Here is a 10,507-nt window from a genome sequence, read left to right on the forward strand (position 1 = left end):
AAAAAAAAAAGGCCGGGCGCGGTGGCTCAAGCCTGTAATCCCAGCACTTTGGGAGGCCGAGACGGGCGGATCACGAGGTCAGGAGATCGAGACCATCCTGGCTAACACGGTGAAACCCCGTCTCTACTAAAAAATACTAAAAAACTAGCCGGGCGAGGTGGCGGGCGCCTGTAGTCCCAGCTACTCGGGAGGCTGAGGCAGGAGAATGGCGTGAACCCGGGAGGCGGAGCTTGCAGTGAGCTGAGATCCGGCCACTGCACTCCAGCCTGGGCGACAGAGCGAGACTCCGTCTCAAAAAAAAAAAAAAAAAATTAGCCAGGCGTGGTGGCACGTGCCTATAATTCCAGCTACTCAGGAGGCTGAGACAGGAGGATGGCTTGAGCCCAGGAAGTAGAGGCTGCAGTGAGCCATGATCACACCGCTGCCCTCTCCAGCCTGGGCAACAGACAGGGACCCTGTCTCTAAAAACAAAACAAAACAAAAAAAAATCACTTCCGCCCAATAGGACCTGTAAGCACACTGTTGTATCCTCACTGTGAGTCCTTAACCTCTGGGACAATTCCCTCCAGGGGTGTGGGTCAGCGGCTTTGGAATCAACAGGAGATGGGCCCCTTGTCAGAACCACAGCTTTGTCCGAAACTGACTCTTGTCCTAGGGGATGACTCAGAGGGAAGGCGGCCACCGGGAGCCAGGCCAAAAGCTCTGCTTTGTCACCCTGGAGGCCACATTCCAGGAACTTCTGCATCGCTAACTGGGCTAAACAGATCCAACCCCAATCAATCCCTGGGGCCCTGCTCAGAGATCCCTGAGAGCTCCAAACTTTTGGGTGGTGCCCAAGATGGGGCAGACGTGGGCACTTTTCTCCAGGAAACCCTGTATCATGCAGCAATTTGATTTGATTTTACCTTTTTAATTAATTAATTTATTTATTTTGAGACAAAGTCTCACTCTTGACCGGGCTGGAGTATAGTGGTGCGACCTTGGCTCACTGCATCCTCCGGCCTCCCAGGTTCAAGCGATTCTTTTGTCTCAGTCTCCTGAGTAGCTGGGATTACAGGCGCCTGCCACCATACCCAGCTCATTTTTTTTGTACTTTTAGTAGAGACGGTGTTTCACTGTGTTGGTCAGGCTGGTTTTGAACTCCTGATCTCAAGTGATCCACCCAACTCGGCCTCCCAAAGTGTTGGGATTACAGGCATGAGCCACTGCGCCGGGCCAAAATAAATAAATAAATTTTATTTTTTCTTTTTAGAGATGGGTTCTCACTCTGACGTCCAGGCTGGAGTGAAGTCATGTGATCATAACGCATTGAGGCCTCGGCCTCCTGGGCTCAAGTGATCCTCCCGCCTCAGCCTCCCAAATAGTTGGGGCTATAGGTGCGTGCCACCACGTGCGGCTAATTATTTATTTTATTTTTGTAAAGACAGGGGTCTTGCTGTGTTGCCCAGGCTGGTCTCAAACTCCTGGCCTCAAGCTATTCTCCCGCCTTGGCCTCCCAAAGTGCTGGGATTACAGGTGTGAGTCACTGCACCTGAGCTACTATAATTACCCTGCACCAACCTCCCTCCTTGCTAAGCAAGTTCTTGATGTGAACAGGACAGAGTGGGCTTTCTGAAGATTCTCAGGCTGGGAGCCCCCAGCATACTCCCAGCACCCCCACTCACGTTGACAGAGTCACCCAAGTCCCATCCGGTGGGACTCGGGCGGATGCTTTCCCCTGGTCCATCCTGGCTGCCAGAGACTGGAGGGAACGCTTTGGTCCCCGAGGCATCCCGGGACCTCAGTTAGCAAAGCCCATCTGACCAGCGAGCTCCTCACCTGGCGCACACACTCACCATGGCGAAGCCGGAGAGGAGGGCGGAGGTCCTGCTGGAGGCCTTCAGCTTGGCCCTGCTCAGGTAGAGCTTCCGCCACGACAGGGCCTGTACCGAGTGGTGATTGGAGGTGACCAGTTCCAGGTAGCTGCGGCGGACCCAGTCCCGGTAATCCATGCCCTTGTGGCCGGGCTCCGGGCAGGCAGGAGTAGAGGGGTCAACAGGCACGTTGAGCTCAGCGCTCATGGTGGGAGCCAGGCTGAAGGTGGGAGAGAGACATGCTCAGGCATCCTAGGTTACTGCGGCCTGGAAGAGCTAGACTCTAAGCCCATTCAACCTACAGAGGCTGCCGTATACAGCCCACGCCAGAGCCCAGGGGTTTAGAAAGTGCCCAGGACCTAAAGTTATGATTGTTTGTTTGCTTTTGAGACAGTGTCTCGCTCTGTCGCCCAGGCTGCAGTGCAGTGGGGCAATCTCACCTCACTGGAAACTCTGGCTCCCAGGTTCAAGTAATTCTCCTGCTCAGTCTCCTGAGTAGCTGGGATTATAGGTGTGAGCTACCACACCCGGCTAATTTTTGTATTTTTAATACAGACAGGGTTTCATCATGTTGGTCAGGCTGGTCTCGAACTCCTGACCTCAAGTGATCCGCCTGCCTCAGCCTCCCAAAGTGCTGGGATTACAGGTATGAGCCACTGTGCCCAGCCTCCAGGACCTAAAGTTCTGAAACCTGGATTTGACTCTACTGTGTGATTCTGAGCATGACAGCTGACCTTTCTGACCTGGCTCTTTCATCTTGAGAATGGGGATATTTCCACCTATGGGACTTTTAATTTATTTTATTTTACATATTTTTTTGAGACAATCTCGCTGAGTCACCCAGGCTGGAGTGCAGTGGTGCAATCTCTGCTCACTGCCACCTCCAACTCCCAGATTCAAGCGATTCTCCTGCCTCAGCCTCCCAAGTACCTGGGACTACAGGCACCCGCCACCAGACCTGGCTAATTTTTGTATTCTTAGTAGAGATGGAGTTTCACCATGTTGGACAGGCTGGTCTCGAACTCCTGACCTCAGGTGATGCAACTGCCTCAGCCTCCCAAGATGATGGGATTACAGGTGTGAGCCACCGCGCCTGGCCTTCAACTTAAATTTTGATCATTACAGTTCACCCTAAGAAAAATACTGGACTTACAAAACTAAAGCCACATCCAAGCTACAAGGCAAACTTTTAGCAAGATGAAAAATGAAATCCACCAACTCACATGACCATATTTTAAGGAGAAACAGACGGCGGAGATGCCTGGACTCATACCTGGTAGACATCTGGTTTGACTAACATGGATTAAACATCAGAAGGACGGATCTGTCAAGATTTGTGAATTTAAACCTAAATCTCCACTAAGTAGGGGATTGGCGGTCGCGTGTGTCCTAAGGAGCTGGGTTGCTCGGCCGCACGCCAGGATCCAGTTCTAATTAATCTGCAGGGCATGCTTCAAGAGCACAGGCACCTTGTGGTTTACTTGGCATCAGAAAGAGTGACTTTTTCAGCCTGGCCAACATGGTGAAACCCTGTTTCCACTAAAAAATAAAAAATTAGCTGGGCGTGGTGGTGGGTGCCTGTAATCCCAGCTACTGGGGAGGCTGAGGCAGAGGCCTGAGAATCGCTTGAACCCTGTAGGCGGAGGTTACAGTGAGCCAAGACTGCGCCACTGTACTCTAGCCTGAGTGACAGAGCAAGAACTCTGTCTCAAGAAAGGAGAGGAGAGGAGAGGGGAGGGGAGCGGAGGGGAGAGGAAAGGAAAGGGGAAAGGAAAGGAAAGGAAAGAGGAAAGGAAAGGAAAGAGGGAAGGAAAGAGGGAAGGAAAGAGGGAAGGAAAGAGGGAAGGAAAGAGGGAAGGAAAGAGGGAAGGAAAAAGGGAAGGAAAAAGGGAAGGGAAGGGAAGGGAGTAACTTCTATGTCCAGGCCCACATAGGCCCTGTGGAAAGTCTGCTTCAGGCTGTTACACACAGATCCGTGTTCTAGGTCCCAGGGAGCATGGCTGGGGTGGATGGGTGGAGTGGGGGGTGCTTAACAGGGTCAGCAGCTGAGGAAAAGCCCCAAACTTAGTCCATCCATGCCCGAGTCAAGCCCCCATAATTGAAAATGCCCTAATTTGGAAATTACGCAGGAAGGTGCTGGAGGTGGAAAACCATGTCGCCTTTCCCTTTGTTCTCAACAAGGCTGCAAAGCCACAGCCTTCCCTGGCCAACAGGCCCTCTGGGAACAGTTCTGTGCTATTTCTGCCAGGGGATGCCAATTACCAGGTCATTTATACGAATGCCAACTTGGGCTCTCCGTCCCATCTCCTCATGCACATCCGCAGCCAGCAGCACCGCGTCCAAGCACTTCCATCCCCGGGTGTACCTTCCCTTGGGGAGAATTCAGAGAAACACTGCAATCCGTAGGTTAGCTCCACATAATGGAAAATGCTATAATTTGGAAACTGCATTTTTCCTCTTCCCTCACCACCATAGTTAACAGAATTGAGCGTGCAGGTCTGATGACCGCAGTATACGGAGACTGAAGGGGTGAGACGCTAACCTTTGCTCCCTCCGTCCTCCCTCCTCCATCACACAGGTGCTGAGCACACTTGGCACTTAAGGATCCAAGATGAAAGAGGCCAGAATTCATGGCCTCCCAGTAGGGGAGCAAGATAAGGGGATGTGGGTAGGGAGCCGTGGCTCAAACCTGTCCTCCCAGCACTTTCGGAGGCTGAGGTGGGCGGATCACTAGAGGTCAGGAGTTCGAGACCAGCCTGGACAACATGGTGGAACCCTGTCTCTACTAAAAATACAAAAATTAACTGGGCGTGGTGATGGGCGCCTGTAATCCCAGCTACTCAGGAGGCTGAGGCAGGAGAATCACTTGAGTCAGGGAGGTGAAGGTTGCAGTAAGCTGAGACTGCAGCACTGCACTTTAGCCTGGGCCACAAAGCGAGACCATCTCAAAAAATAAAATAAAATAAAATAAAATAAAAGTCAGGTGCAGTGGCTCATGCCTTTAATCCCAGCACTTTGGGAGGCTAAGGCAGGTGGATCACTAGAAGTCAGGAGTTCAAGACCTGCCTGGCCAACATGGTGAAACCCCATGTCCACTAAAAATACAAAAATTAGCCAGGTGTGGTGGCATGCACCTGTAGTCCCAGCTACTCAGGAGGCTGAGGCAGGAGAATCACTTGAGTCTGGGAGGCAGAGGCTGGAGTGAGCTGAGATTGTACCATGGCATTCTAGCCTGGGTGACAGAGACTCTGTCTTTTTTTTTTTTTTTTTTTTTGAGACGGAGTCTCGCTCTGTCGCCCGGGCTGGAGTGCAGTGGCCAGTTCTCAGCTCACTGCAAGCTCCGCCTCCCGGGTTTATGCCATTCTCCTGCATCAGCCTCCGAGTAGCTGGGACTACAGGCGCCCGCCACCTCGCCCGGCTAGTTTTTTGTATTTTTTAGTAGAGATGGGGTTTCACCATGTTAGCCAGGATGGTCTCGATCTCCTGACCTCGTGATCCGCCCGTCTCGGCCTCCCAAAGTGCTGGGATTACAGGCTTGAGCCACCGCGCCCGGCCCAGAGATTCTGTCTTAAAAAAAGAAAAAAAAAAAACAGCCCGGTGTGGTGACAGAGGTTGTAGTGAGGTGAGAGCACGCCACTGCACTCCAGCCTGGGCAACAGAGCAAGACTCCATCTCAAAAAAAAAAAAAAAAAAAGAGGTGGGGGCAATCCTCATCTACTGAGCTAAAGGCTTCAGTGGAGGGCAGGGAGCAGAGGACTGGCTGCCTCACACCAAGGCCAGGAAAAGGTGCCTGCAGGTAACACCGGGGAGGGGACACAGCGGCCCTTTGCAGGCCAAAGTGCCTCACACCTGTAATCCCAGTGTTTTGTGAGGCCAAGGTGGGAGGATCACTTGAGGAAAGGAGCTGGAGACCAGCCTAGGCAACATAGTAAGAAGCTGTCTCTAAAAATAATTTTTTTTTTTTTTTTGAGACGGAGTCTCGCTCTGTCGCCCGGGCTGGAGTGCAGTGGCCGGATCTCAGCTCACTGTAAGCTCCGCCTCCCGGGTTTACGCCATTCTCCTGCCTCAGGCTCCCGAGTAGCTGGGACTACAGGCGCCTACCACCTCGCCCGTCTAGTTTTTTGTATTTTTTAGTAGAGACGGGGTTTCACCGTGTTAGCCAGGATGGTCTCGATCTCCTGACCTCGTGATCCACCCGTCTCGGCCTCCCAAAGTGCTGGGATTACAGGCTTGAGCCACCGCGCCGGCCAAATAATTTTTTTTTTTGAGATGGGGTCCTGCTGTGTTGCCAAGACTGGAGTGCAGTGGCACGATCTCGGCTCCCTGCAAACTCTGCCTCCCAGGCTCAAGTGATCCTCCCTCCTCAACCTCCTGAGTAACTGGGACTACAGGTGTGTGCCACCATGCCTGGCTAATTTTTTATTTTCGGCCATGTTGGCCAGGCTGGTCTAGAACTCCTGAGCTCAAGGGATCTGCCCACCTTGGCCTCCCAAAGTGCTGGGATTACAGGCGTGAACCACTGCGTGTGGCCTCCAAAAAGAATTTCTTTTTTTTTGAGACGGAGTCTCGCTCTGTCGCCCAGGCTGGAGTGCAGTGGCCTGATCTCAGCTCACTGCAAGCTCCGCCTCCTGGGTTCACGCCATTCTCCTGCCTCAGCCTCCCGAGTAGCTGGGACTACAGGCGCCCGCCACCTCGCCCGGCTAGTTTTTTTGTATTTTTTAGTAGAGACGGGGTTTCACCGTGTTAGCCAGGATGATCTCGATCTCCTGACCTTGTGATCCCCCCGTCTCGGCCTCCTGGGATTACAGGCTTGAGCCACCGTGCCCGGCCAAAATAATTTCAAAAAAGAGGGACCTTTCCTCAAAGACAAGACGCTGCCCGCATGGAAAGATTCTGAGAGACAGGAAGGCCACTCCAGGTGTAGGTGTGGGGTGGCTCCCCTTCTCCAGGAGATAAGTAGGGAAGGTGGCTGCCACCTGGGGGTTGGAGGAGGCAGGGAGATGTGGGTGGAAGACACTTGGACCCTGGGGCTGTGGAATGAGCCAGAGGGTCTGGGCAGAATGACTGGGCGTCCAGCCACAGGAGAATGGAAGGAATCGGTGAGTGGAACGGTCTGGGCACTGCTAGATCATTCTGGTTTGGGACCACAGTTCAACCCAGGGAAATGACTGGCCAACTGGGAGGAGTGGGAGGCAAGGGAGAGCCTGGTGGCCTCCAGAGGAAGGAAGGGTGAACAAGAGGCATGCTCCATCAGTAAGGGTGGGCTGGGCTCAGGTCTGAGAGTGGAAGTGAAGAGCTCAGGGCAGTGAGGGCTGAGGGTGGCTTCCTGGGAGCTGCCAGCCCTCCCATGCCCCATTGGTGAGGCCCTGCAGATGCCCCCAGAGTGGGTGGGGTTGTGGAGGAAAGGATGTCTGTCTGCCTGGAGCTGGGTCTTGAGACAGGTCTGCAGGTCTGGAAGGAGCAGCCCAGGAGGGGATTCATATTCATCCTCTATGTTTCCAGTGCCACCTGTGTGTGCCAGGCCCGGTGGCCTGGGGGGAGGGACAGAGTCTGGGCCCCACATTGGATCCCAGGCAGGGGGTGGGGTGGGGCAGGATGGAGCCCTGCACTTCTGTCAGGTGGCACAGACCCTAGAGGATGCTCCGGGACTGAACCTTGTGGGGTTGGTTTTTTTTTTTTTTTTTTTTTTTGCTTTAACTAGCAGTCAGAGAAAACAGGTCTTGTAGAATAACGCGATCCCCTCTCTAATGATGAGCGATTCTTCCTGGCTGGCCTGTTGGACACATTTCCAGAGGGCGGTCTTGGAGTTTGACTTCCTCTAAGCATCTGGGGCACCGGCAATGGCGAGTGTCTCTCTCCGGCAGGCGCATTGGGAGGGGGCCTCCCGGGGACGCCCGCCTGCATCCCTGTCCCTCCCCCAGGGACACCCCGGTGTCCGGACCCGGCTGCGCCCTCGACCCTGATCCGCTGGGGGCCGCACCCCGCCAGGGATCCCGCGGGGTGGAGGTCACCAACCCCGGATGGGTGGTGACCGCGCCCCGGCAGCCTACAGTCGTCCCCTTCCCCGCCGAGCGTCCCCGGTCCAATTTCGGCCCCCCCCGCGGCAGGGACCCCGCTCCCGGCGCCAGCCCCCGCCGCCACACTCACCGGAGCTGCCCTCTCCCCGCCCGGCTCAGCTCCCGCTCGGGCTGCGTGGCCGCGTGGCCTGTGGCCCAGTGGCCCGGCCGGGGCGCCGAGCGCGGCCCCCTCCCTCCTTCCGCCGGTCGCGCGGGGTCCCCCGGCCCCGCCTCCGCCCCGCCCCCGCGGCCGCCGCAGCCGCTGCCAAGGCAACCGGGCGCCGCCGCCACGTGACCCGCCCGCGGGGGAGCCGCGGCCACGTCACCCGCCGGGCCGGGAGGGGCGGGGCTGGCGGCACCTCCTCGGAGTGGCGGGGTAGGGGTCCCTGCCTTACCTGGAACCACCCCGGGATCGCGCGCTGGAGAGGAGCGGGGGAGGTGGGAAGGCCCTGACCCGCGCGCATCCCTCCTGCCCCAGCTCCCGTCCCCCGCCCCAGCTCTGGGAGTCAAGGCGAGGCCCCCGCCCCATCGGAGATCCGGCTACCCACAGACCACGAGCCGGGCTTTCCCTGCCCCTGGGTCCGGGCGCAAAAGGAAGCCCCGGGGTTGGCAGGGGGAGCCTCGGGGGGTGCCCAGCATTGGACGCTGGCTGCATGGAGGGGTGGGGAGTGGGGACAGGGCGGGCGGGTGCCAGGTGGGCAGTGGAGGGGAAAGGAAGGTTGGGAGGGGAGAATCCGTCTGGCCATGCCCGAGTTTTCACAGGATTTTTTTTTTTTTTTTTTTTTTTTTTTTTTTTTTTTTTTTTTAGACAGGGTCTGGCTCTGTCACCCAGGCTGGACTGCAGTGGTGCGATCATGGTTTACTGCAGCCTCGAATTCCTGGCTCAAGTGATCCTCCCGCCTCAGTCACCCAAAGTGCTGAGGCTACAGGCAGGAGCCACCACACCGTGGTAATTTAAAAAATTTTGTTTTTGTTTTTTGAGAGGGAGTTTTGCCATGTCGCCCAGGCTGGAGTGCAGTGGTGCCATCTCCGCTCACTGCAACATCCGCCCCCAGGGTTGAAACGATTCTCCTGTCTCAGCTTCCTGAGCTACAGGTGCGGGCCACTAGCCTGGCTACTTTTTTGTATGTTCAGTAGAGACGGGGTTTCACCATGTTGGCTGGGCTGGTCTTGAACTCCTGACCTCAGGTGATCTGCTGGCCTCGGCCTCCCAAAGTGCTGGGATGACAGGTGTGAGTCACCGTGCCCGGCCCAAAAAAAAAAAATTCTTTTTTAGAGATAGGTCTCCCTGTGTTGGCCAGACTGGTCTTAAACTGGCCTCAAGTGACTCTCTCAGCCTCTCAAAGCACTGGGATTACAGGTATGTGCCACAACGTCCAGCTACTTTTTAAATTTTTTTGAAAAATAGAGACGGGATCTCGCTATGTTGCCTCTGCTGGTCTCGAACTGCTGGGCTCAAGTGATCCTCCCACCTCAGCCTCCCAAAGTGCTGGGCACAGAGGCATAAGCCACCTTGCCTGGCCCCTGCCCAGGGTGTTGGATGACACCACGAAGAGCTTGCACTGAGCTAATTGGGGATTGCCACCCAGAACGCACTGCTACTTACAGGCCCAGCAAGACCCCTGGGGTCCCAACCCTAGTGCAGCATGCTGTCTTTCTCAGGCTGTTGGCACACAGCAGCAAAGAGTTTCTGCTGTGCCCTAGTCCCTTCCACTCTCTACTGCAGGGAGCCTCTCACCCTTAATGGTGAACTCTCTGCGGTTTTACAAGTGAGGTAGTCAAACAGGAGCGTTCTTTTCAGGAAGTGCAGCACATGAGTAATTCACAGACAGACAAGATGGGTTCCTATCAGCCCGGCGGTGCCAGACGGTCCCTTGGAGTCCTTCCTCCGTGCCGGGTAGGCTGCTGCGTGCCCTACATAGGATTTTTCCATCTGTCACAACAGCATTGGACCGTGACACATTTATCCAAACGAAGGAAAAATTCCACTCATGTCAGCCAGCCCACATTTTATGACAACTGGAAGAGTAGATGTTACGGACGCCAGGTTAAATCCATCTACACTTCGAGTTGTATTTTACAGACTACTGCTGAGAGCCAGAATGGAAACCACGAGGACACTTAGTCTAATTAACCAGGTTTCCCCCTCCAGGTTACTGACCTAAAAGGCAGGTTAGGCCCTAACGTGGGCATAAGAAAAGCCCAGGGTTCCTTACTGGCCCTTCTCCTGTCACCCCCATCAATGGCTATGGGTAAGGGATCATTTGAATTTCAGGGGGTGAAGTCCTCAAAAAGCAATCATGCTATGGCTTTCCAATGTGGAGTTCTTGGTAAAATGTATCTCGATGGCTCACGCCTGTAATCCCAGCACTTTGGAAGGCCGATCACCTGAGGCCAGGAGTTCAAGACCAGCCAGGTCAACTGGTGAAACCCCGTCTCTACTAAAAATACAAAAATTAGCCAGGTGTGGTAGTGCATGCCTGTAGTCCCAGCTACTGGGGAGGCTGAGGCAGAAGAATCACTTGAACTTGGGAGGCGGAGGTTGCAGTGAGCCAAGATCATGCCATTGTACTCCAGTCTGGGTCAGAGAGCAAGACT

General features: G+C 54.9%; 1 protein-coding gene across 4 annotated transcripts in view; it reads right to left on the reverse strand.

Annotated features, from left to right (window-relative positions):
* ORAI2 (ORAI calcium release-activated calcium modulator 2) overlaps positions 1-8,132 on the reverse strand; it is a 16,620-nt gene extending 8,488 nt beyond the window's left edge. The window contains exons 1-3 of one of the 4 annotated variants that reach the window (XM_030932515.1): positions 8,001-8,132; positions 4,116-4,223; positions 1,836-2,073 (exon numbers count right to left, since the gene is read on the reverse strand). In XM_030932515.1, coding sequence (XP_030788375.1) covers positions 1,836-2,073; positions 4,116-4,123 — 246 coding nt within the window. In that variant the 5' untranslated portion in view covers positions 4,124-4,223; positions 8,001-8,132. Of the gene's footprint in view, positions 1-1,835; positions 2,074-4,115; positions 4,247-8,000 lie in introns of all 4 variants that reach the window. The other 3 variants (XM_030932516.1, XM_030932517.1, XM_030932518.1) reach the window with 3 other exon arrangements.
* Between the last annotated feature and the right edge of the window lie 2,375 nt (positions 8,133-10,507).

Source organism: Rhinopithecus roxellana, chromosome 6, assembly GCF_007565055.1.
Source record: "Rhinopithecus roxellana isolate Shanxi Qingling chromosome 6, ASM756505v1, whole genome shotgun sequence".
NCBI classification, from domain to species: domain Eukaryota; kingdom Metazoa; phylum Chordata; class Mammalia; order Primates; family Cercopithecidae; genus Rhinopithecus; species Rhinopithecus roxellana.